The sequence below is a fragment of the Beta vulgaris genome, chromosome 5, assembly GCF_026745355.1.
Source record: "Beta vulgaris subsp. vulgaris cultivar EL10 chromosome 5, EL10.2, whole genome shotgun sequence".
Classification (NCBI taxonomy): domain Eukaryota; kingdom Viridiplantae; phylum Streptophyta; class Magnoliopsida; order Caryophyllales; family Amaranthaceae; genus Beta; species Beta vulgaris.
The window spans coordinates 9,395,025-9,421,261 of record NC_079206.1 but is presented as its reverse complement, the minus strand read 5'-3'; the positions used below and the strand labels follow the sequence as shown (position 1 = coordinate 9,421,261).

The 26,237-nt window shown below is 33.9% G+C and overlaps 4 protein-coding genes across 4 annotated transcripts; 1 reads left to right on the top strand and 3 right to left on the bottom strand.

Moving 5' to 3' along the window:
- Nucleotides 1–9,610: 9,610 nt before the first annotated feature.
- LOC104892622 (protein ALP1-like) lies at nucleotides 9,611–11,687 on the bottom strand. The gene is made up of 3 exons (XM_048644974.2): nucleotides 10,931–11,687; nucleotides 10,369–10,840; nucleotides 9,611–10,289 (listed from the first exon to the last, which is right to left on the bottom strand). Exons 2-3 carry the CDS (start codon nucleotides 10,496–10,498, stop codon nucleotides 9,835–9,837), a joined length of 585 nt encoding a protein of 194 aa, XP_048500931.1. The 5' UTR covers nucleotides 10,499–10,840; nucleotides 10,931–11,687; the 3' UTR covers nucleotides 9,611–9,834.
- On the bottom strand, nucleotides 10,607–11,248 carry LOC125497920 (uncharacterized). Its single transcript, XM_048645647.1, has 2 exons — nucleotides 10,931–11,248; nucleotides 10,607–10,840 (listed from the first exon to the last, which is right to left on the bottom strand). The coding sequence occupies exons 1-2, from the start codon at nucleotides 11,246–11,248 to the stop codon at nucleotides 10,607–10,609; spliced, it is 552 nt and encodes a 183-aa protein (XP_048501604.1).
- Nucleotides 11,688–13,993: 2,306 nt separating the features above from the next.
- Nucleotides 13,994–20,833, bottom strand: LOC104892621 (methionine gamma-lyase). Its single transcript, XM_010678601.4, has 2 exons — nucleotides 19,869–20,833; nucleotides 13,994–14,696 (listed from the first exon to the last, which is right to left on the bottom strand). The coding sequence occupies exons 1-2, from the start codon at nucleotides 20,650–20,652 to the stop codon at nucleotides 14,116–14,118; spliced, it is 1,365 nt and encodes a 454-aa protein (XP_010676903.1). The 5' UTR covers nucleotides 20,653–20,833; the 3' UTR covers nucleotides 13,994–14,115.
- Nucleotides 20,834–24,393: 3,560 nt separating this feature from the next.
- Nucleotides 24,394–25,014, top strand: LOC104892744 (uncharacterized). The gene has a single exon (XM_010678727.1). The coding sequence runs from the start codon at nucleotides 24,394–24,396 to the stop codon at nucleotides 25,012–25,014; it is 621 nt and encodes a 206-aa protein (XP_010677029.1).
- The last annotated feature ends 1,223 nt before the right edge of the window (nucleotides 25,015–26,237 follow it).

Genomic DNA, 26,237 nt, shown 5'->3' with positions numbered 1-26,237 from the left:
TTCATCTTTTGAAGTTTAAATCTGATGCTACTCATATCATGACTACTTTTCTTGCTTATGTACAAACTCAATTTTCTGCACAAGTTCTTTGTGTCAGGTCAGATAATGCTAAAGAATTCACTGAAGGTCCTATGCAAACCCTTTTTCATTCACAAGGTATTATCCATCAAACAAGTTGTGCAGATACTCCACAGCAAAATGGAGTAGTTGAACGCAAACATAGGCATCTATTGGAGACTGCCAGAGCTCTATCTTTCCAATCTAAAGTACCAGCTCACTTCTGGGGAGATTGTGTTCTTTGTGCAGCCTATTTGATCAATAGGATGCCACTGTCCAGCTTAAATAATACCACTCCTTATGAGAAGCTTCATAAAATTGTGCCTTCTTTAGATCATTTAAGAACTTTTGGTTGTTTGTGCTATCTATCTACAACCAAAGTCCATAGATCTAAATTTGATCCTCGTGCACTTCCTGGCATATTTCTTGGCTATTCAACTACTCAGAAAGGCTATAAGGTCTGGAATATTTCTACTCACAAACTACACATTACTAGAGATGTTATCTTTCATGAAAGGCACTTTCCTAATCACTCACCTTCCCTTCTTTCTCATTCTTCTCCCATATTCACTACTTCTTCCACTTATGATTTCTTCACTGATGATGATTATTTTCCTCCACCTTCATCTACTGAAGTGGAAACACCATCACCTACACATTCTTCTATTACTGCAGAACCACTCTCAGCTTCTTCTTCTGATTCACCTATTTCTAGCTCTTCTCCTCCTACTACCACTGTTTCATCTCCAGCACTTGATTCTCACCCTTCTATTCCCTTAGTTGTTGATCTCAGCTTTTATTTCCCCAGCCCAGCAGCTCCTAGACAGTCTTCCAGACTTCATAAGCCTCCTTCTTACTTAAATCAATATTATTGTAACACTTCTTCTCTTCCTAGTCATTGGTGCAACCTCATTTCCTATAATAATTTTCCTTCTTCTCACAAATCTTTTCTTTCTCAAACTTCTATTTCTCTCACTGAACCTACTTGTTATTCTGAAGCAGCTACTAAACCTGAATGGATTCTTGCTATGCAAAATGAAATCAAGGCACTCAATGATAATCATACATGGGATCTAGTGGATTTACCTCCTAATAAAAAGCCAATTGGGAACAAATGGGTGTATAAGGTCAAATTAAAAGCAGATGGTACATTGGAAAGATGTAAAGCAAGGCTTGTAGCCAAAGGTTACAATCAGAAATTTGGCATAGATTATGAAGAAACATTCTCTCCTGTGGTGAAGATGCCTACCATTAGATGTTTATTAGCTCTTGCTGCTAGCAAAAAATGGTCTCTTTACCAATTGTCAATAATGCATTTCTGCATGGTGACCTCTCTAAAGAAGTTTATATGAAAGTTCCTGATGGAGTTCCTAATCCTACTAACAAAGTTTGTAGATTACTTAAATCACTCTATGGTCTCAAACAGGCTTCCAGGCAGTGGTTTGCTAAACTTGTTAGTGAACATACATCTCAAGGCTTTCATCAATCTAAAAATGATTACAGTTTGTTAATCAAACATTCAGTCCCTCATACTACATATGCAGCTGTCTATGTAGATGATATAATTCTTACTAGCTCACTCTCTCTCAATTACTCAGCTCAAGCAACATCTTCACTCTACTTTTGGCATTAAAGATCTGGGACTCTTACATTACTTCTTCGGTATTGAGGTTGGCTACCTACCTGAAGGTTTCCTTCTAAGTCAAAGAAAGTTTAGTTCTGAGGTCCTAGCTGAATGTGGTCTTGATCTTTCAAGAAGGGTTGTTACTCCTCTCCCTGCAAATCTCAAGTTGCAAGCTAATAGTGGTGATTTGCTCTCTAATCCAGAAGTCTACAGATCTCTTGTAGGGAAGCTCAACTTCCTCACTTGTATTAGGCCTGATTTGGCTTTTACAGTCCAGACTCTTAGTCAATTTATGCACTCTCCTCGCAGCTCTCATTGGGATGCTTTACATCATACTCTCAAATATCTCTCTCATTCTCTTGGTCAAGGGATTCTTCTCCAAGCTACAGACACACTTACTCTTCAGGCTTTTTCAGACTCTGATTGGGCAGCCTGTTCTGATTCAAGGAGGTCAGTTACTGGATATATTCTTCTCTTGGGTAATTCACCCATTTCTTGGAAATCCAAGAAACAAGCTGCTGTTAGCAGATCATCTTCAGAAGCTGAATATAAAGCAATGGCTTCAGCTGCTTCTGAGGTAGCTTGGACTGTTAGATTACTTGAAGAGCTAGGGTTAACAAACTTGAAGCCTATTTCTCTCCATTGTGATAATCAGAGTGCCCTTCATATTGCTAGGAACCCTGTGTTCCATGAACGCACTAAGCACATCGAAATAGATTGTCACTTTACTCGTGACAAAGTATTAAAAGGTCTTTTGCAACTCACTTACTTGCCTACTCACTCTCAGTTAGCAGATGTCTTTACTAAGTCCATGCCTTCTCCTCATTTTAAGGATCTACTTTCCAAGTTGGGTATGTTTGATCCTTCATCTCAATCACCCCCAACTTGAGGGGGGGGGGGTATTGGAGAATACTCCAGCTCAGCTCAGCAACTCCAGCTCAGCAGTTCTCAACTCTCAGTAGCTCAACTCCAGCTCAGCAACAATTTATATTTATTTCTCTTTTTCTGTTTAAGTTAGTTACAGTTAGTTAGTTTGTTACATGGTTGTTATAACCATCTTGCTGAGTCCTTTGTAGTAGTATATATAAACTACAATCATTTCATTTCTCTTCTGTAATTCTGTACAAAAGTTTAGAGAGAGATCGATAATAAAATTCCCTGAAGTATTCTCTCCTATTTTCTCTGGATTGCTGTAGATTACAACAATCAACAAAGTGTAAATTCGTTGACGTGCTATATTAATTTATCTTCATTGTCATATAGGCTCATACGAATTATCTTATTCTCTTAGCTAATTAGATACTATTACAACTTACCACGAGATTGAAGGGATCATTATATATGAAAGATTAAAACAAATTAAATATTATATCATTTTTAGTTTGGCTTAATATAAAGCATTACCATCAGTAGACCACAAAAGCGAAAAATGATCAAGAAAAAATGGGGAAAACAAAACTAAAAGCTCAAGTTATTATTATCTTTGGCATTGTTTGGTTGTATATAGGAAGTCATACTTCCTAGGAAGTTATTTTTTCCATGTATTTGAAATTCCTAGAAAGTGTAAAATTGTGTTTGGTTGATAATGGGAAGTAGAACTTCCTATGGGAAGCTCTACTTACGTAGGGGGACCTAGGTAAGTAACTTCCTCCATTTTGGAGGAAGTAGAACTTCCTAGGAAGTGCAAATTCTCATGCTTTTGCCAACCAAACAATTTCATATACTTCTACTTCATAGGAATTTGCACTTTCCATGATTTATTTTGTCAACCAAACAATGCCTTTGTCTAACAAGTGAATATTGTCTCTCTTTAACCTTAGCCAAATTAGGGAAAAAGACCGTCCCATTTCTATCACTTGAGACGAAGGAAGAAATATAAGGAGGAGGATTGGGTTCCAGCAACTTAAATAAATGGGAAAATAAGTTAATACTAATCCAAAAACAATTTGAACGGGTGCTCTTTGCATGATAAACTTGCTAAAAAGTTATTTGTTAATGATCTCAACTACTCAAGAATGGTCCGTAGAGACCAAAAATTTCTTTACTTGGAGTTTTTTTTTTTCTTTTACATATATATTATATATATATTATATATATATTATATATATATATATATATACATATATATATATATATATATACATATATATATATATATATATATATATATATATATATATAGGGGTAGGATCCGCTGAAAACATCTCTTTATCTGAAAACTGAAAACAAGGGTAACTTTTAACCCCTTTAGAGTAACTTTTAACACTTTTAGGGTAACTTTTTCCAGTTTTGGGGTAACTTTGTTATATTAAGGGTAGTTCTATATATTTCAAGGGCAACTTTATTTATTATAAGAGTAACTATTACCACTTTTAGGGTAACTTTTACCATTTTTAGGATAACTTTTACCACTTTAAAGGTAACTTTATTTATTAATATAAGAGTAACTATTATCATTTTTAGGGTAACTTTTAAGACTTTTAGGATAACTATTATATATTTTAAGGGTAACTTTTACCAATTATCAAAATTGAAAAAAAGTTCATCAAACAAACAGAAATCTACTTCGAAGCTGAGCGTTGAAGCTCCAATGGCGACATAGAAGGAAATCACGAAAACCCTAATTTGAAGTTCCTTATCAACACAAAGTATCCATATTTACCTCACAAAACCATAATCAAGATACGAAAACTCAAAAACTCAAAAGCAATACAAGGTAATTTTTTTCGATCTTAAACAGAGGAAAAATCAAAAAAATAATGTATAGCGAAAGAACACAAAGATCCAGCTGAAATTAACCAATTGAAACACAAATAAATACGAAACACATACAATTTTTCAAACAACTAGAGAAAAATTGAGCTAAAATTAGCAATTCGCAAGTTTAAGAATGAGTAATTGAACTTTGAAATTATTATTAACAAAAAAAACTCAATCACCAAACGAACGAACGAAGATCTGTAACGGTGAACGAACGAACGAAGATGTTGCGCGAAGAACACGACGAAATCACCGACGAACCGGAATCTGCCGGCGAACCGGAAAGCGAAACCTCTACAGCGCCGAAAGTGTGCGAAAGAGAAGGAGTGAGAGGAAAGACGAAGATGTCGTAGGTTGTGCGTGGTTGACGAACAACGAAGAACGCAGTGAGAATGAGAGAGGAGATCTGGATGAGTGAGAATGAGGGAGGAGATTTGGATGAGTGAGAATGAGGAAGGAAATCTGGTAGAGTAAGAATGGGGGAGGAAACCGGATGAGTGAGAAATTTTCTGAGTTTAAGATAAACGAAGGAGAGAGAAAGAGGAGAAGAGGAGAGAGAAAGTTTGATCTGAATTTTGCTATGAGAGAAAGCACGCGCTGTGCTCAAAACTCATCCGTGAATTTCGTCCGTTAGATTATACTATGGATAATCTAACGGTTGAGATTGCTTGTTTTCAGTTTTCGGATTAGCTAGTGGTTTTCACAAGTCATTCCTATATATAATTATATATATATATATATATATATATATATATATATATATATATATATATATATATAGACAAATAAATGTCATGATGTCACATGTACCCTCCCCTTCTCCACATAATCAAATGAGACATTAAACCATAAAAATGTGTGTTTCATGACTCGAACACATTACCTCACATTTGCTATGCTAATGCACTAACCAACTACACTATAATGCTCATGTTAGTCTTTGTGGGAGGAAAAATGATTTTAAAACATATGTTTCTATTTTTGAAGACTTTAAATATACGTCATTAAAAAAATTGGAAGGTATGATCCGGGACAAAAACTAGTTCCCCTTAATTAACCAACTATACATTGACAGAACATGGTTTTGAGTTTTGACATTTGAAATAGATATTTTAGGTTAAAGAAACATTATAAGAAGACAACCCATAGCTACAAGCTACAACAATAATATGTTCCTATAATAAGGGAAATTATCTTAAACGACCACCTCTATTTACATTTTTCAAATAATTTTGACTTTTACACCTCTTACTTCGATAATTCTAAACTTGTATTTTCTCACTTAAACTAACGGAAAAATGAATGATGTTATGTGCATTTGAGTTTGGCATGTTTCGCAATTAATTAAACCATACTTGTCAACCTTTTTTTTTTTTTTTACCCTTTTACGATATTATGGCATGTGCTCGCAGTATTATTGCAAACACAAATTTTTAAGTTTAACTGTTACACCATAATTTATGGTGTAACAACTCACAAGCCACCATTTCTTTTGTAAAAAGATTTCAAATGACATGAAATAAAAGACAACATGACATACGATTTATTTCATAATCTGTATAGTCCATGTCATTCTTGTTGGAGTGGATGTCATTATGCATGCTACACGATAAGTTATGGTGTAACATGCTACACTCAAGACGTGCTCGTTTGTAAAATTTAAACTATTTATGCCTGAATTTCTTTTCTCCACATTTTGTCTTTTCGGATTTGTGTCAACTTTTTTTGGAATAATACTACATACAGTGATAGAGATATATACTTTGTCTACACTTACAATAACTAGATCAAACCAAAGGAATGAGAAATTGATGGGTAAACAATTGCCTATAAAAGAGGGTCTCTACTTTGCCTAGCAAAGAGGGGCGTCGATTGTAGATTTGTAGTATATGCATATAATAAGAAGAAAAAAACAAAAATTTCCATTTTCGGGAGGTTGTTTTCTTGTTTCCCCGTTCAATTTGGTCTTGCATGCCATGACAACAAGGAGCAACACAAATTGGTGCTATCATTAGAGTTGTAATTATAATGACAAATTTGAACGTTGAATATACATTGATGAATGATGATACTGACGTGGTCTATGAATATGATCTATCCATAAAGCTCCATTGTTTACATTCACCATATTTGTTATGCAAGTTGCTGATAAAGAAGATATTGTTTGACGTTGAACCCAATTTGTATGGTGTTGGCCCATTCTGGCCCCCGGCGTCTGATTTGGCATTTTCTATAAAAGTTTCCCAAACTTGTTATCACAATCAAGCTAGGGGTGCGTTCTATTCAACTTATTGGCTCTGAACTTATTAGACCTTATTTGAACTGAATTTATTGAACCTGAACTGAACTTATTGGACCTTATCTGAACTGAATTTATTGAACCTGAACTGAACTTATTGGAACTTATTAAACCTGATTGGACCTGATTCAACTTATTGGAACTTATTGGACCTGATTCAACTTATTGGAACTTATTGACCTTATTGAAACTTATTAGACCTTATTGGCCCTGATTGAAACTTATTAGACCTTATTGGACCTGATTGAAACTTATTAGACCTTATTGAAACTTATTTGGCCTTATTAGACAAAAAAAATTGATCATTAATAACATAAATATTACCACTAACGTAAATACTACCCCTCAAAATTTTTATGGAGTAATAATTATTATAATTCGTCCTTTAAAAAATAATGATTATTAATTATCTCTTATGATAATTAATTTAACAAAAAAATTTACTATTTATATATTTGCCTATACATAACTTTCACCACTAATATATCTAATAGTCTTGTTTTGATTTTATAAAACACTAGTAGAAAAGCAAAAATTTTAATATGAATAATAAAATAATGACATAATAAATAATAATAGACATAATACAAATAAATAATAATAATGTAATTATAATTATTATTGCAAAATATTGTAATTATAATTATTATTATTATTGTTAACCTTAATTATTTGACCATGATTATAATATTATTTAATAGCAATATGAATAATCATATAATAGACAATAATACAAGTATAATAATATACATTGTGGTACTTTAATAAAAAATTCTAATAATAACATAATCAGCTAATAGTAATATGAATAATAAAATAATAGATTCATAATAAAAATAAATAATACAAATTAATAGACACTAATACAAGTATAATACTATATAATCATTGTGGTACTTTAATTAAAATTCTAATAATAACATAATCAGCTAATAGTGATATGAAATTATGAATAACAAAATAATGGACAATAATACAAATGTTTATTAAACATTGACTATTTGGACCTTATTGGACCTTATTAGACCTAATTGGAACTTATTGGAATTATCTGATTGGAACTTATTGGACATTATTAGATTATTGAAACTTATTGCCCTTATTAGACCTTATTGCAACTTATCTGAACTTATCTGAACTTATCTGAACTTATTGGACCTGAAACTTAATTTTTTAAGTTGAACAGAACGCACCCTAGGTCTAATGGGCTAAATATGGAAATAGTCTAGATTTCGGTCTAGATGGATTTCAAATTTGGGGTTGCTCGACTGAGTCGACTCTGCTCTTAGCACTTGCATTTGACCTCAAACCGAGTTTCGAGCTCTTATTTTCAAGTTGAATTTATCTTACAATTCTACCCGAGTTCGTAAATCATGACCAAGTAAACACTTTTTTAAAAGTTTTTGCTATTAGTTCTGAGCTTCTCACAGATATTGTGCAAATTTTGACTATTAGAATCAAGTTAAATTATAATTAAACATATAGTTAAAAGATATTTCAAGCATCTACATGAGCTTGGACATAGCTGTTGATGTGAAATCAAGCTTGTTTCTAACTTCTTCATTACTTTATTGCTTCTTTAGCATCGTTGTATGATTTTACTTTACTCTCAAAAGTGAAGGTTTTACATGTAACAAAAAAGTGTCTTTATTTAAAGGTTAAAAGATTAAGGGAATTAATAAAGCATTTACTTGGATGGCAAGGAAGTTTTAGTAGTGGTTTTAGTGAGCTTCTCATCTTGTACAAGTAAGCTTATGATCAATTCAAGAAATTAACGTTTTGCCGTGTGATTTACCTGGGTTTCAAGGAGTTTTATCTCATTTTCTTGTTCTATTAGGAGTATTTTAGGAAGATTTAAATTCTGATTTTTGTTAGTGTTTATATATGAAAGTGCTAGTGGTCCTTAAGTGAAGAAAATATCACCTGATTCTGTCACCACCAGGTGACATGTAATTCATGCAAATATTGTATGGTGTGCATTATACCCCTACTACACTTTCTATAGCAGATTTCTTTTGTTTTTTGTATAGCTGTTATGTTGACAACTTTTCTAGGTTATATGTTTAGGTAACTTGTGTATATATATGAAGAGGGTTTAGGATCCCTAAGTGGTACGAAATGATTGCCGTCATTTTGGTGAAATAAACACAAGAGAGAAAAGTGTGCATTTTGCCCAACATAAAATAGTAGAAAGTTTCTAACTTTCTTCATTAAGTGTTTATTCACACGGTCATATGAAAAGTCAGATTAATTAAGCTTATTTTTGGTAACACCTTTTTAACTTTTTATGGTCGTATTGCCTATATAAGGGGCATATATATGGTTCAATAATAAAAATAAGATTATGAGTTTATTAATTTTGATAGTTAAGCATTGTTTATTTCTTACTGAGTTGCACATTATTTTACAATTCAGAGTTGAGAAACAAATCTTGAGATTTAGATCAGAATTTTGGATCTTTAATTAGATTTAGAGTGACACTTATTCATCATTTAACCGTGTAAAATCATTCCATTCATCCACAGTTTAAGGTGTTTTTCCTAAATTCGAAATAAGCCTTAATCCATATCCTTAATTGTGATCAAACGTGAGATCAAGAGGGTTTTTATGATTGAAATCACATCAGTTGTGCCTTGAGTCATGAAGATATTCAGTCGGGTGCAAAGTTTTGATGAGTCGGTAAGCTCTTTGTCTTTTCTTACATCACAATGCTTCCTATTGATGATATCCTATCAAAATTCATGTCAAAATTGACTCCAATTTGGTGAACAAAGGTAACATTAAATCAAGAAGTTATGGCAAAAGACCTCTTACAATCCATAGTTAATAGTTCGTTACAATAATCGGGGGGTGGGCAAATAAACGATTACATTAAGGTGAAATGGAGCTGAAACTGATAAGGTGACTGAAACTGATTAGGTAGCAGCTGAAACTGTTAAGGTGCTGAAACTGATAAGCTAGCTGATTGCATAACCTGTTTGGTAAAATTATTTATGACTGTAGCTGAAATTTTAAATCAACATATCATTATATTTTGCAGAAATAAAATTATTATTAATATAAAACATATATTGTACTTTATTTTAAAATACAATCATTGTGCTTTCCAAATCAAAGAAGCAATGTCATCACGAACTTTTTCCATTTCTTTAGAAGTCTCTCTTGACGTTTCATTGTTTCTAGCATGGATAACGTCGGGAAGTTCTTCACAAGGCATGTAATCAGGATTCTCATCGACCATTCTAAAGATAAGGTCCTCTGTAGAATTTTTTCGTATGTAGTTATGCAAGGCAAAAGCGGCCATAATGACATCAAGTTGAGTCTCGACACTGAATTGTGGCATTTGCCCTAATATTTTCCATCTTTTTTTCAAAACTCCAAATGATCTCTCAATACAACTTCGTAGGGATGAATGAGATCGATTAAAGGCTTCTCTTTCATTAGTCGGTGGCATATTCGTGAATTCATCCTTGTGGTACCTTGTTTTCGGGTATGGTACCAAATAGCCTTTTCTGTCCGGATATCCTTTGTCCACCAAGTAGTACTTACCTGTGATAGAATTATCAAAATTAAAATAATTTACGAATTTAAATTTTTATCATTAGCACTATGTATAAAACATTCATACCTTCTGGGGGTTTCGGAAAGTTCAGTTCTTGTGTATTAAGTGCATGAAGAAAAACCCGAGTGTCATGAGCGGATCCTTCCCATCCAAGAGAAATAAAAGTGAAACACATATCAAAATCACATGTTGCCATGACATTGAAAGTAGGGTTTCCTTTTCTCCCTCTATAACGCAATTGCTCTGTCTCGGGTATACATGCATTTATGTGTGTTCCATCAATGCATCCAATAGCGTCCTTTTATTATTTAAAGAAATGCTTTAGAAACATTAATTCTAAGAGATGACAATGTTCATCAACATTATTCTCATTCTTATCTCCACCACTTCTTTCATCCTGTTTCATACTTGATGGATCAATATTAGTTGACACAACATTAGCACCTGTAGCATAACCATCTTGAAATAATTGATTCCATAAATCTTCTATGGCAGGAAGCAATCCTTTATTTCGAAACTTCTTTACCTCACGTTTCTCCTACAAAAAGTGAAAGTGTAAAATTTTTTTTACTATAATTCACCATACTTATTTTTATAGTGTAATTCAAATAAAGAAAATTATACTAACCATAATTTTTTTTTCCCACCAATCATTTGAGGCTTGTATCTTTCCTGTCACTGAATCCCACCCAAGGCCAGTTTCTCCTGTTTTCAAGAACTTCCAAAGCCGCCAATCTCTCTTCATTGAATCATACTTATTCTTTAAAGATTTTACTGGACATTTTCGACTTAGTTCATTCTCCAACTGTTTCTGAACTAAGGACCACTTAACTCCTTGTCCTCGCCCATTTTTCACAAAAGATGCGATTAAAATTTCACAGAAGAGTACCATCTCATCATCTGACCATATATAGTTTCCTTCTTTTGCATCATTTGTTGTTGCCATCTACCACACATTTTCATAAACCGAGAATATATTTCTTAATGACACTTACAAAAAATATTATACACACAAATACAAAGTAGATTGAACTAGTACACAATGATTTGCAAGAAGAGAATTATCATTATATAAACGACTAAAATAATTTACCCCATATATGCTATATGGACCAATATATATGCAAGCTGACTACCGACATGATAGAGTAACATAACATGCATGCATATGATGATTTACCTTAAATCTGTTTTTATTTTATTTTTCCTTTTCGGCAATTGTGATGTATCGAAGATTATCCATTATGTTAGCTTCCTCAGTTTTCCAACTCAAATTATTGCTCAAAGATGAACCGTTGACTAGTAATATCTCATACCTCCCAGTACATGATGGACCATAAGTCCATACTTATTAGACATGCATGCCATAGAAACACAAAACAAAGAAAAAGCCTTGTTCAGCGGCACGCTTTGAAGCAAGCATCCCAACAATAATTTGGTTATCACTTTCCTGAATTTTTTGTTATCTATATTCCTAGGTTATTGGAAATTATGCGGCAACACTACTCAATAAAAACCAAACATTAAACATCTATGTGATATATATGTAGGCTGCAGCAAACAGATTAAAATCATTCAACTGATGAGAAGCATCAAAATTACAAGCTTTCACCATATAAGCAAGAATGACGGCATAATTGAGAAGAAAGGGAAAAAAATAATTTTATCAATAATAACAAATATCACAACTCTATTCATAATAAATCAATGATACATACCTGCAAAACTGAAAGTTTGAATTTTTTTTTGATCTCTAACCTCTGTAGAATGACGGTAGAATTGAGGAGAAAAGCAAAAAATAATCTTTAAGCATGTATTAGGGTTATTAAATATTTAAGAAAATATCTTTTAGATTTAAAAAGATAAAAAGAAAATAAAAAAAATTTCAGCACCTGATCTCAGACGCTATATTTTACTCCAACTCAATTTCAGTCCATTTTTGGACTTAAATTTTATTTAAGTTCCTCCACCAAACACCACTAATCATATAAGGTGACTTAACATTGTAGCACCTTATCATTTAAGTCACCTGAAATGCGTCCCCAAACAGAGCCTAAGAGTAGCTTCTCCATTATTCCTACAACTATGTGCTAGTGAATCCGCAACTTGGTTGTAAACTCTCATCACTTGGAAGTAGTGTTGTAACTCCCTACAATCCATAACAAGCTCATTATAGAACCATCAAAGTCCATTGTTTCCGTGATGATCATGTCCACGACTTGCTTGCAATCCGAATGTAGAATAGTATGGGGTGAAGTCGGCATCACTTGCCATATGTAATCCCTACCGAATAGCTAAGAGCTCCGCATGAAGAGGTTAGTGGCATAAGACAAATAATAAAAACCCTTACGCCAACAACCATGATTATCACGTATAACACCTGTAATAATGCTTATCTTGGTTTCAATGTCTACAAAAGAACATCAACATTCACGTGGACAATTTTCAGGAAAACATGGCCCTGGAAGAGCAGTCGGGGTGAGAGCTTTGGTAACAATAGATTGTTAATTGGCAATGAATTCCTTTGCTAGTGATAGGGCATTTTTTAGAGTTGCTTGGGGAGGGGGGAAATTTGTTGTATAAAAAATGAACCAGTTTTGGGCCTTCCAAATTTTAAAGCAAACAAATTGGATCATGACCAACTACCTAACTCCCTCAAATTCCTTGTCAAGCTCAATACTCTCTCTAATCCAATCCCCCACCCCCATGGCCGCCCAAAAGAAATCTGGTGGATCAACAAGATCCTATATACATAGGTTGGGCCTTTAAACAATCTCGCATGACATGAATATAACTCTCCTCTCGAAAATGGCAGCAATGACATACGGGAGAGGAGGTTATTTTCCTATTGTAAAGTAGAAAGTTTGTGGGCAATCTGTCCCACCATAGGAGCCACAAGAACATCCTAAGTTTTGGGTTAATATTTAGTTTCCACACCCATTCTCCACCCCACTTTGGAGATCGATGATGGACAAGGGTCAGGTAAGTTTGGGAAATGGAAAATTCTCCTTGGGCAATAAATTTGGAGCAACTTTTGTCTTTGGTACCTAAGGGAGGGGGCATTGGGAACAAAAGAATACGCTCAAGTCTGAATTCAGGGAGAAATTATGTGATATCCCTTAAGTTCCACGAGTTATGTTGAATAAGGTCAACCACCCTAAGACTGGATTCCTTCTTAATCAAGGGTACTTAGACCTAATTTCTTATTGCACCTATTCCTAGCCAATTGTCATACCAAACACTAACGGATTTGACATCCCCTACTTTCCATCTAACATTTTCCATGAGAAAGAGGAAGCTACGCCCTATATCCTTCCAAACTTGAGAATCCTTTCTAAAGGCTAAGTTAGAATGCTCATGAATATACTTGGAGGTGATACACTCCTTAGCAAGACTCTTTTCTGCTTGTAACATTTTCCATCCTAATTTCGCTAGCAAAGTATAATTAAGGTCTCCAGCTCTCCATGTCTCCTAATACCTAACCCTCCCATGTGCTTAGGAAGAAAAGTATGAACTTGCCCTACCAAATGGATCTTTTTAACCCCCTCCGAATCACCCCGCAAAATTGTTGCTGCCAAATCACACCATTTTTTACACTACCAGTTGAGCATTATATAATTACGTATAACCTTTTGTCTTCTGAGGTCTCACATACAAAAGTGGAGCGCATATATGTAAATTTAGCCAAATATAGTGATGACATTGTCACAGTTGAATTCTATATACTTATAAAAGCAAATTCACAACATCATATTAATGACAGTTTTCCATAAGGTAGAGCTTACAATATGCAATAAGACTGTTTCTTTTGGTTCATAGGTGGTTAACATTAAATTTGATATCCTCCAATCTAGCCAAAGCCTTCTCAAATTGAGCCCACCTCTGTTCGAGTGTGCCACTATACCCAATGGACATCCTAACAAGGCCCGGAGAGATTCCGGCTCGAGTCTTTTCCTCCTCGCTCATCTCGCTGCTCGTGCTGCTACCGGAGCACGACATGAGGGTCTCATAGTAGCCCAAACTTACTGCCATGAACCCAAATTGGGTGCAGTTTTGGAGTTGGTACATCAGCCTGTTGGCCCGCTCTTCAGTCTCCATGTCCACGCAAAGGATTCCACCGAACCCATACTGTTGGTTGCCTATGGACTTCAATAGCTCGTGTTGTGGATGGTCTTCTAGCCCAGGATATATGACTTTCAGGCCCAATTTCTTCATCCTTTTGGCAAACTCCAAGGCCCGTCCACAATGCTCTTTCATTCTCAGCCCTAAATGAGGAATTCTTTCTGAGAGTTCAAATGCCACTTTCGCATTCATTGTTGGGCCAAGTAGCATTAGAGATCCTTGGTGTAAGTCCATCATTGAGTTCACTAAGCTTGCAGGCCCACAGATAGCACCTACAACAACCAAAATATCAAAATAGTTTATCTTACATAAACCAAACTCTTTAGTAGAAGTACCATGTACTGTGTACATATAGACATATAATCCCCTGGACTGAGCCCCTTATTTAAAGTAATTAGAGGTAAGTTGAATAGCAATAAAAAATTTATAAAGAAAAGCTAATACTTCCTCCGTTTCTTTTTACTCGCTACACTTTCCATTATAGGAAGTTTCACATTACTTGCTACACTTTTTTTTGGGCAATAAACTCTCTCTATCTCTCTCCTCCCACATGGGTCCCTTTTCTTTTTAGTCTCTACCTCTCTCTTCTCCAAAAATTGCATAGGAGTCCGTGAAATGAGAAGTGTAGCGAGTAAAAAGAAAGGAAGTACAAGAATTCCTTACAAAATACTACGACCTAAACTCGTGATCATCATCATGTTTTGCTGCATATTAAGCATGGCAGTAAGGTTATCATTAGCATAACCTTGTTGTCAACTTGTCATAAAATAGGTTTTGAAGCTAGCTTTTTCTTTATAAAGAAAGTAACAAGATATTTTCCTTTTTTAAGGTATACTTCATTGTTGTTTTTACGATTGCAATGTTTTTAGGAAAAGCTTCAGAGGTATCCATGAATTTTGACGTAATTTTCAAATTGTCGCTCGCATTTTTTCTAAAATACCTTTGAATTTTAATTTTATGCTTAAGATACTCTTACTAATGACGGACTGTTGATAGATTTTAGGTTGTTAGCATTTGTGTCGCAGAACAATCCGTCAGAAATCCCAAGTATCTTCCCTACTTCTATCAGTACTAAAGATCCTTCAAGTTTGTACATATTCCACCTAACGACTAACGTCTATCTATAAATTGTCATTAGTAAGGGTATTTTGAGCATGATGTTAAAGTTCAGGGGTATACGAGGAACTTCTCAAATGTGAGGGTCAATTTAAAGATTATGTCAAACATTAGGGGTACCTGAGAAATTTTTCCATGTTTTCTTTCATGCTTCTCTGCATGTATTTTGACTATTAATATATTTAATATTCAATCAATAAAATTCTAATATATTGAGAATATGCATTAAAGTTAAAGCAACAACATATTACATAATTACATTTATTCTATGTATATTAGCAAAATAGAAGGTCAAAGTAGTATAAAAATCAAAAATTCTATACTCTATACTAATATATTAATACGCTTTTCTAAGCAAAGAACTATGTTACGTTGCGCTATTCCTTATAGTGTTTATTTTATGTAAACACACATAGAATAAAAAAAAGAAATAGAAAAGACATCTTATAAGATTTGATCCCATGACCTCAAACTTATACACTAAAGTGTTAACCACCACACCAAGTAATGTTTGGTGTTATATTTATAAAGTAAAATGTTAAAAAATGAATATTATAATTACCCAGAGCATAGCTCAAGCCTAAAAACTACTTCCTATGTTTCTTTTTACTTTCAACAGTTTGACTTTTACACTATTCACCAGCTCTACTTAGACTATCTTTGGTGATTTATAATTAAGGAAAAACATATTCATGTAGTATCTTGTTAGATTCTTCTCAATTTATATTTTTTCAATATCTAATTTTCATAATTTTTAATGATTGGAAATCAAAGATATCAACGATTAAAATTATATATTGACAAACGTGAAAGTCAAACGGTTACACATAAAAATAAACATAGAAAATAGTTATCATTATAAAATAATTTTTTTTGGCTACAGGCAAAGGTGAAGAAATGTGAAATGGTTCTGATGTCGATATATCGTAGCCTATATAGTTGATAGAATATAAAAATATAAAATAATCTTAAGACTTCAATCAAAAATTTAAATTGATAATTGAAAGTTAGAAGACGAATTTTATATTCTATCCTGACTAAACCAAACATCTATATCTGCATATACAATGAAGAAATGGGGAAAATGTGAGCTTAGAAGCATATCATAGGCCCAGAGTGTTGGAAATTTTGTGGCCAAAGATTAAAGGAAAAAAGGGCACTGGAGACATTCTATGATAGTCTGATTGAGGGAGAAAAAGGCACTTTATAGTGATGTTCCAACAATACAAAAAATGGATATAAGAATCAAGAAGAGAATTGCTTTTATCTTGTTATTTTTTTAACAAAGATGGGCAAACTTGGGACTTGCGTGCATCCAATACGTTATAATTATCTAATTAGACAATATATTACTCAGTTCTTTCTAACCTCATTTTTTCTTAGAGGGTTACGGTACTTCTTACTAACCTCTGAAGTCACGACTTTTTGAATTTTTATTACGTTGTGATAAAAATGATGTTCTCTAATCTATTAAGCTAGTTAGTAACTTTCACGATAACGCCACTATGATAGTACGTCTTATATATGGTGTATAAAATAGAGTGAGACGAAGTTTAATGTTATCATCTTTGATGATTAAACCTATTTGTTTGTCTTCTTTCGTTGTTGGGTGTAGACATCTATACAAATATATTAAAAGGCGTGCGAAAACAAGAAACTGTGTCACGTGACGTTTTCCTTAGGGAGTTTTAGTTCATGTAATCCATGTACAATAAAAAAATTAAGAAATTGCATAGTATAGGGTTTGATCTTAAGACCTCAAGTACATATACTAAAGTTTTAACCACTAGGCTAAGTTGTATTTAGTGTGATTATTATAAAGTATTATATTAATAATGAAAATTTTCTTACCCGGCGCATAACCTAGACTTAATAACTAGTTATATATTTATATTGTGTTTTTTTTAAAGAAGTTAACATCTTGTTTAAAATAATGGACAAGTTTCTTGCATCCTGTCATCATGAGGTCAGGAAATCAAAGCTTGCAGCCAATTTTTTTTTTTAAAAAAAATTGTGTAGAGAATTAGAGATAATAACAATATTGACCGGATGTGTTTACAGATGGAGAAAGATTGAAAGAACAATGGGACGGAAATATTCTATTGACAACGCTTCTTTAATGAAAATATATAGATATATACACTTCCGCATGTTGAACATGATTAGTGTAATTTATAATTTTTCATAAATTAATTATCAAAACATGACATTGAAAATTGTGAGGCTTTTAATTGAAAATTAGTTTTTAGGTTTGGGTTATTCTCATTTCTCAAGGTATTTACAATTTTTATTTATTAATATTTTATTATGAAAATGATAACACTAAACATAATTTGATTTAGTGGTTAAGAATTAAAACTTCAGTATATGAGGTTGAAGTCGTGAGATCAAACTTATACAATGTATTTACTAATTTTTAGAGATGATCATTTTGGCCCGGCCCGCTTTTTGGCTGGGTTTCGGGCAGAATTTTTGGGCCCGCTTAGATTTTTTTTTTTGCTTTTGGGCGGGCTTTGGGCAAGCCAAATACGACTTTTTAGTCTATTTTTTGGCCCGGCCCGTTTTGGCCCGCCAAAGCCCGCTAATTTCGGCCCGAAATAGCGAGCTTTGGACACAAAAATTCGACCCGAATTTAGGCCCGGCCCGACCATTGGGCAATTTTTTTTGCCCGCGGCCCGGCCCATGATCACCTCTACCAATTTTTTTTAATTGTACGTGGACAAATGGAGTAAAAATGTAAAATTGTAAGATAATATCATGTGGTAAGTCTGGTAATATTTTTTAATTAGGAACGCCTTTTATGGGATCATTGGATGTAATAGATTTTAAAAAAAATATATATATAACAATGAACTTCACAAAAAAAAAACTTTTACAGCTTTCTTTGTCAAAAAAAAAAAAATCACAAACAATTTAATTTTTTTTTGCAATATGAAACATTTTTCCTTTTTTCGATGTGATTAATTTTTAAGATGCATAAGGGTGATGCTGCAATTAACGGAAATATTGGGTTAAAGGAAAGATAGAAGTTCAACCCTTATACATCTCAAAAACTACACCGGAAAATAGGGATATGTTTCATCTTGCAAAAAGTTTAAATTTGTGATTTGTTTTTTTTTGACAAAGAATACTTTAAAAGTTTTTACTTTGAAAATTGAACTTCTAAAGTTTTATTAAAAAAGATTTCCAATCAAAGATAATTTTCCCCCCATTATCTTTTTAAATACTTTTTATAGTCATGATAGAGTTAACCCGTGAAAAATCTATAGTGATGTTAATCCTTTTTAAAGTTATGAGTACTAAATGAAATCTATACCCTCCCAAAGCTTAATGAATCTCACGTGGAATGATGATGACGGTGAGATAAGATTATCATGAATAAAAAATTAATTTCAAATTATTATGGTCCACTAATTGAAACCACTTTTTGAGTCTTTCATATTTAACGCTTTGCCTGATGAACAATATCCCCATGTTAATTCTCAACTTCATAGTATGATCGCTAATATTAAAGACTAAGGACCTATGATATCATACCATTATCTTTATAAATTAAAAAGCAAAAGTTAATGAGCATCTTTGAAGCGTTGTATAAAATAATTAAAAAATGGAAATATTAGATGAATCTCAACATCAATTATATTGATTGATATGTGATTTTAGAATTCATTTCAAGATTATACCGTTTTTGAAAATATATTTAATACTTATCCAATACCTCGGATAAAAAAAAAACTTTGTTAATGGTCTACTATACTATTTGAATCGCTCTTATTCTATTGAATATTTATGTCAGCATTTCTCATATACTACCTCCGGTCTTTATTAATTTACACGTATTTCTTTTTGGAATGTCCCTTATTATTTTACCCATTTCTTTTGTTTCTATTTTTTGAATAGGACCACTAACTTTACGTCACACATATTCAACTTTAACATAAACTAATAGTTTCTCTATCCTTCTATGTCCCACAACATTGTTTCTTTTAAAACTTTGTACAAAAGAAACGGGTAAACTAATAAAGACGGGGATTAGTCAATATTTTTCTTTTATAGGACGGTAGGGATTAGTCCTTAAACCGAATGCTTTTACAAACTTTCACTCGTATTATTAGGGCCACATAAGATACACATCTTCTAAAAGTTTCAAGGCTAAATTCCAAACTTTTTCTACGAGATGGGCACATCACCATAGCAGAATTAGCACAAAAAGGAACAGATTGAAACTCAAAATCATGGACTAAACTGCGATAGAAGCAGACAACAATGACAATACACCTATACACATCAACACATGTATGGTAGGTAAAACATTGTGACAAAATTACCTGCAATGACATCGGCCCCACCACTAATATACTTGGATATGCTATGCACCACCACATCCGCACCAAGCCGTGCCGGCGATATAACAACCGGCGCAAAAGTATTATCCACAACAACAACCACCCCCATATCATGCGCAATCCTACACACCTCAGGTATATCCGCCACCGTAAGAGTCGGGTTCGACACCGATTCGAAGTAAACCACCTTAGTCCTCCCCTGCACGATCGCCGCCTTTATGGCGGCGTGATCACATATGTCTACAAACGACGTAGTGATGCCGCATGCGCGGGGGAGGAAGTGAGTAAGTAGGGCGTGAGTCCCACCATATAGCGTCTGTGACGCTACGATGTGTCCTCCAGCTCCTACGAGCTGGAGGAGCACGGATGAGATAGCGGACATACCGCTAGCCGTGCAGTATGCGGCTTCTGTCCCTTCCAAGGCCGCCATGAGGCGGCCGAGGTTAAGGACAGTAGGGTTAAAGTGGCGGCTGTATATATAAAAGTCTCTATCGGGGCCTAGTTCCCCGTTAAACAGCCGCCGCATAGTTTCAGGCTCCATCACCGTAAAGGTGGCGGATGCCTCTATTGACATGTTTACCCCTCCGTGCTCACCGAACTCGTGCCGTGCGCTTGCTAGCGCTGCCACGGGGTCCTCGGAAGCCGACATCGTCGGCTTCTTGGTGATGATCGTAGGGGCATAATTGTCATTGTCTCCCGGGCGTTTCTTTGTGTGAATTGTGGTGGTGTTATTAAGGGAAGTGGTTGGGGGAACTCCGGTGGCCATTGCTATAGATTTGATGAGAAAGAGAGGAAGAAGGGTGTTCTTGTTCTTATTGTTGTTCTTGTTTTTGTTTTTGTGTATGTTAAGGTGCGTAGGAGTTTTGAGTGTTTAAATAGAGTCCAATATCGAAGGGAGATTTGGCTAAGAAATGGTTACTCTTTTCTGTACGTAATTAAGAATTAATACAATAAATTCTATCTATAATAAAAATTTGATTTATTTGGTGGATATATGATAAAATGTGTTTTACTATGAAACCTTTTTTTATTTGTTATTTGCTTACTAAATTTAGACACGTTTTTGTTTGGCATGATTCTTAGAATGAGTTTTTCGAAAATAGTATAAAGAAAGAAATCAAATGTCATTCAAAGAAAATCAAACTATTGCTAGCTTCATGGTCCATGAAAGTGATTGTAATAGTAATTGCTATGATGTCCCAATACATTAGGTACGTAGACGTAAATCGTTTCTTTTTCATTCTTAAGTAAAATAAAATTTCACTTCTATCCACACTATATATCGGGTATAGAGAAACAAAGACCATATGCACCAATCATATTCTTTCAAATATTCCCTTTTATTAGGAACATTTATCCAAAATGTTCTCGTAATTAATTTTAAAAAAAAATCCAAGTGTTTGGTCCTATCATTATTGGAGGAGTAGTACCTAGTACATGAACATCCCAGATCCCACTCATAATAGTTAAACAATGTTAGAGAGAGTTTTGATCACTCTTCGGAATTTGATTATATTATTCAATCTTTATATTTTATCTAATAACAAATTATTATTCTTCAATAAGTTAGAACTTTCTACATATTAAATAATTAATATATTTACATATAGGGGTGTGCACAAACCGGTCTGCACTGGAATTTGGACCGAATCAGACCGGAGATTCCGGTCCGCCGAATACAGGATTTCAGTCCACCGGTCCGGTTTGGTCCAAACTCGGAAAATTTCGGTCTGGACCGGTTGGACCGGAATTCTATAATTTTAGTAAAAAAAAATTAAAGGTAAAAATTTAGAAACTTGAAAGCTATTATTTATTCTTTTAGAATTATTGTTATTACTTTTTAATGTATATAATATATAAATACATTTAAATCAAATAAAAAAGATTTTTCTTGGATCGGAATTTTTTCGATCCGATCCCGTCCAAGAAAATCTCGAATCCCGTTTTATTAGGAACATTTATCAAAAATGTTCTCGTAATTAGTTTTCAAAAATATCCAAGTGTCTGGTCCTATCATTATTGGAGGAGTAGTACCTAGTAGGCTAGTACATGAACATCCCACTGACAATAATAAAACAATGTTAGAGAAACTTTTGATCACTCTTCGGAATTTGATAATATTATTCAATTTTTATATTTTTTCTAATAACAAATTATTATTCTTCGATGACTTAGAACTTTTTGCATATTAAATAATTGATATACTTGCAGGTGTGTTTTTATTGCCTGAATGGGTCGGGATTAGTATCTATTTGACTATCTCATTATAAAGAAGTCGCTAACAAATTTTTGAATCAAGACTAATAAACCTAATTGGATATTGAAAAACCATAGGGATGACTTAGGGACGTATCTAATGTAGATTTTTCTGTCATGACTTCTTAATTGGTTAATGAACCAAAGATTTTCGAGGGTGAGGGTACGTATAAGATCAGGATTCAAATTGTTCCGTTGTTAGCCTCTATCTAATGCGATTTATGTCTATATGTAGGCAATTAAATAGCCAAGCAATATCTTCATGTCATGTAAAATTAATCGACATTGGTTCATTAAACACGAAAGGGACTAATTTTTAGTGATATGTTATTTGTGCAATCAATTACTGGGAACCTAACGAAATTTTCCAAATTATTTTCTGAATTTAGCATTAGAACATTTATTTGGGTCTTTGATTATACATGTGTACTGATGAAAGTATTAAAGCAGACAAGCATGCATATGAACAAAAATAATACGTAGAATCATATAGAAAGAACATATTAGAGGTTAGAGAATAATATACAACAGATCGAGCATTAATTCCTTTAAGGATCTACATCATGCAAATTATTTTCAGTAAAATAAGAATTAAATTGGAATTGACTCTCAAGAAGTATACATTTGTCGCTCTGGGCTTGTGTAACGATCTACAAGGAAGCAATCTTCAGACTTGAAATATATGGAATTAGTAGAAGCTCAAATGTGTGTTTGAGAGCATTCGATGTTTGAGAGCATTTTGGATCTGAATTATGATGAATCATATAGTACAAAAATCGTGGAAAAGTTATGTCAAAATCGTCAAAGATAGGTCTATTTATAAGAAAACAAGTCCATAAATCACGCGGAAGAGTGAAATAGTCGTGCGCCAAACGCTCGATCGTGTCCCGCCGTGCAAGCCCGTGCGTCTGGTGCACCACTGTGCATCTAGCGCAGCAAGCCTGTGTGCCAGGCAGGCTGCTAAGTCAGACACAACTCTAGCCTGGTTGTGTTTCAGTGTTTTGTAAAGTGCATATGTATTGCATGTATGCATTCTGATGCGCGGGATACAAAGAAGATATGAGCGATTTTTTATATTTAATATTAAATTAAAATATTCTTAATATCCTTTATTAAATAATATCTTTTGAAGTCCGACAATCAGTTATCTTAAAGGTAATTAAAAATCTGAGTTTCATAATACCTTTATTTTAGAAAATATTTATTAATTATTAAGAATAATTTAATATTTATTAGAAATACAATTAATTATCAAGAATAATTAATTGAGAATACGAAAATTGGCTTGAAAATATAATTAATCATCATGAATAATTAATTGGCTTTTAAAAACATGTTTAGAATCATTTTAAACAAATAAATAGATTTCTGCTTCTTAAAAAGATTCTAGGCTTAGCTTTTCAAATCGCTCTTCCTTTGGACAAGTCCAATTATTACGACGATATGTTTTCATCTTTGGGTGTTTAATGGGAAGACACGATTTTGTGTCTACAATACTGCATATATATAACTTGAAAAAAATATACTACAAACCTAAAATCGTCATTATAATATTAGTTATCAACTACTAGTTTATTAAAATGGGTAAGGAAAAAAAATTTGCGCACTTCTCTCTCTAGAGTTTCATCTGTGGACGATGAACGCAGTTAGCTATGGCCAGAAAATCAAAGGCAAAGACGAAGGCATCTCAAGCGGAATTACATCAAGAGAAAGGGAAGGGTCCAAGTTATGACTTTCAGGCGAAAATTTTAAAATTTATGGATGCGATTTTGGGGGTTTCTCTATTGGAAGTTAAGGAGGATGTTGAGGTGGAGATTCAGGAGGAAATATTTCTCCAAGATATTCAATACGAGATATTCAGCAACAAGAACAACTCAGAGTTAACTTCTCATAATGGATGGAAACAATATTTAAATCAGTTTAGAAGAGGGTGCCTGACCAGAGTAGAAGAATCAATCAAGCTGAAGGTATGATTGACCCATTAATACCAATTCTTTTTTCACCTGATAATCCTGAAATTGGTAATGATAGAGTTAATCCAGTTGAAAATGTTACTCCAATGATTAAAATTGATATGGCTAATGTTGAGTATGAAATTGATTATTGGAGTTCGTTGATTTACCGCTATGTGGTGGGGGCTAACCCTTCAATTCATGTAATGGAGGGGTTTCTTAAAAGGATTTAGAGGAATCAAAGTATTGATAAGCTTGGTATGGTGAAGAAGGGCATGTACATGGTGAGAATCACATCGATGGAGAAGAGGGATATGGTTTTGAGAAATCCTATTCCGTTCTTTAATAAGAAACTTATTATTATGAAGGCTTGGAGTGCTAAAATGGATATATGTAGAGATAATGTGCTTAAGACCATTCTATCCTGGATTCAGTTAAAGCTTGCCTTCAAGTATTGGGGGGAATCTTGTTTAGGAAAAATCGTTGGCAGTATTGGCAAGCTGATGAAGATTAATCTCGCTACGAGAAATCGTGATAAGTTGCAATATGCTAGAGTAATGGTGGAAATAAAGATGGATCAGGAATTTCCTGGTATCATTTCTTTTGTGTATGAACAGGATAATATAACTTGTGTGGATTTTCATTATGAATGGAAACCTATTGTGTGTCGAATTCGTAAAGGCATGGGACATGAGACAAAGGACTGTGTTAAGACTGTAGTTAGGAAGGAATGGAGGCCAAAGAAAGCTGTGGAAGTGATTTATAATGCTGGAAATGTGCAAAAAAGGGTGGAAACTCGGGAAGGTAATGAGTTTAGAGAAGTCAAGAATCTAGTTAGAAGGATTTTGACAAGTCCAAAACCTGTTGAAACACATAATATCTTTGAGGTGCTGAATGTTGTTGTGGTTGTTGTGGGATAGGTTGAATGTATTCATGATTCTTAGGGAAATTTAGGAGGTTTCCCAACTCCTAATGACCATGGATAGGATTATAATTTGGAATGTAATGGGGATCAACAACCAACAAAAACAACAGGATGTGAAGAAGCAAATACTAGCATTTAATAAGGTTAGTTTAGTTGGTCTCCTAGAAACTAAGGTAAAGCCACAAAATATGGGTGTGCGTTACCAAATAGTTTTCGAAGGATGGTGTTTTAGCTTAAACTCTACCTATCATCTGGGTGGTAGAGTAGTCATTGCTTGGAATCCAGGTAGTTTTTCTATGAATATCTTATTTTGTTCAAGTCAGATAATTCATTGCTATGTTGTTCGTACTGGTAGTGGTGTGGATTTTTTCTGGTAGTGGTGTGGATGATGGTTGGAAGGTCCTATGTTGGTTAAATGAAAGAATAGAGGTGCCATGGTTAAATTAAATGATGGAGATTTCAACTGTGTTATGAATCAAGAGGAAAGGATAGGGGCTACTGTTAGAGCTCAAGAGTATGCTAGGCTTCAGAGTTATATGATTGAATGTGGTATGAGTGATATGTGTAATACTGGAAGTTTTTCACTCGGAATAATAAACAAAGTAGTGAGAATAGAGTTTTTTGCAAATTGGATAGAGCTATGGTGAATCAGGCATAGCAGAATGTTTATTCCAATGTTGTTGCCCACTTTACGCCAGAAGGGCGGTTTGAACATTGCCTTGTTGTTGTTGTTGTTGTTGTTGTTGTTGTTGTTGTTGTTGTTGTTGTTGTTGTTGTTGTTGTGTATCCCAATATTAAACTTGGGATGAGACCTTTTAAATATTTCCATATGTGGAGTGAAGCCACTTCTTTTCAGGATATTGTTAAGGAAAATTAGGAAGTTAATGTAGTTGGCTGTAAAATGTTCAGGGTGGTGTCTCAAATGAAGCTTGTGAAAACTGGGTTGAAGAAGCTGAACCAAGAAGGTTTTTCAGACATTCATTGTAGGGAAGTGCAAGCCTTGAAACATATGCAAGAATGTCAGGCTGCTCTTCAGGTACAACCTATGAGTATTGATGTGAGGAATGAGGAAGTAGCTGTATTGTTAGAGTATAGGAGAGTACACAAAGCCTATATTTCTTTTCTAGCTCAGAAAGCTAAGATGAATTGGTTTAGACAAGGTGATGAGAATACAGCCTTGTTTCACGAGTCAATTAAGCAGAGAAGCCTTAGAAACAC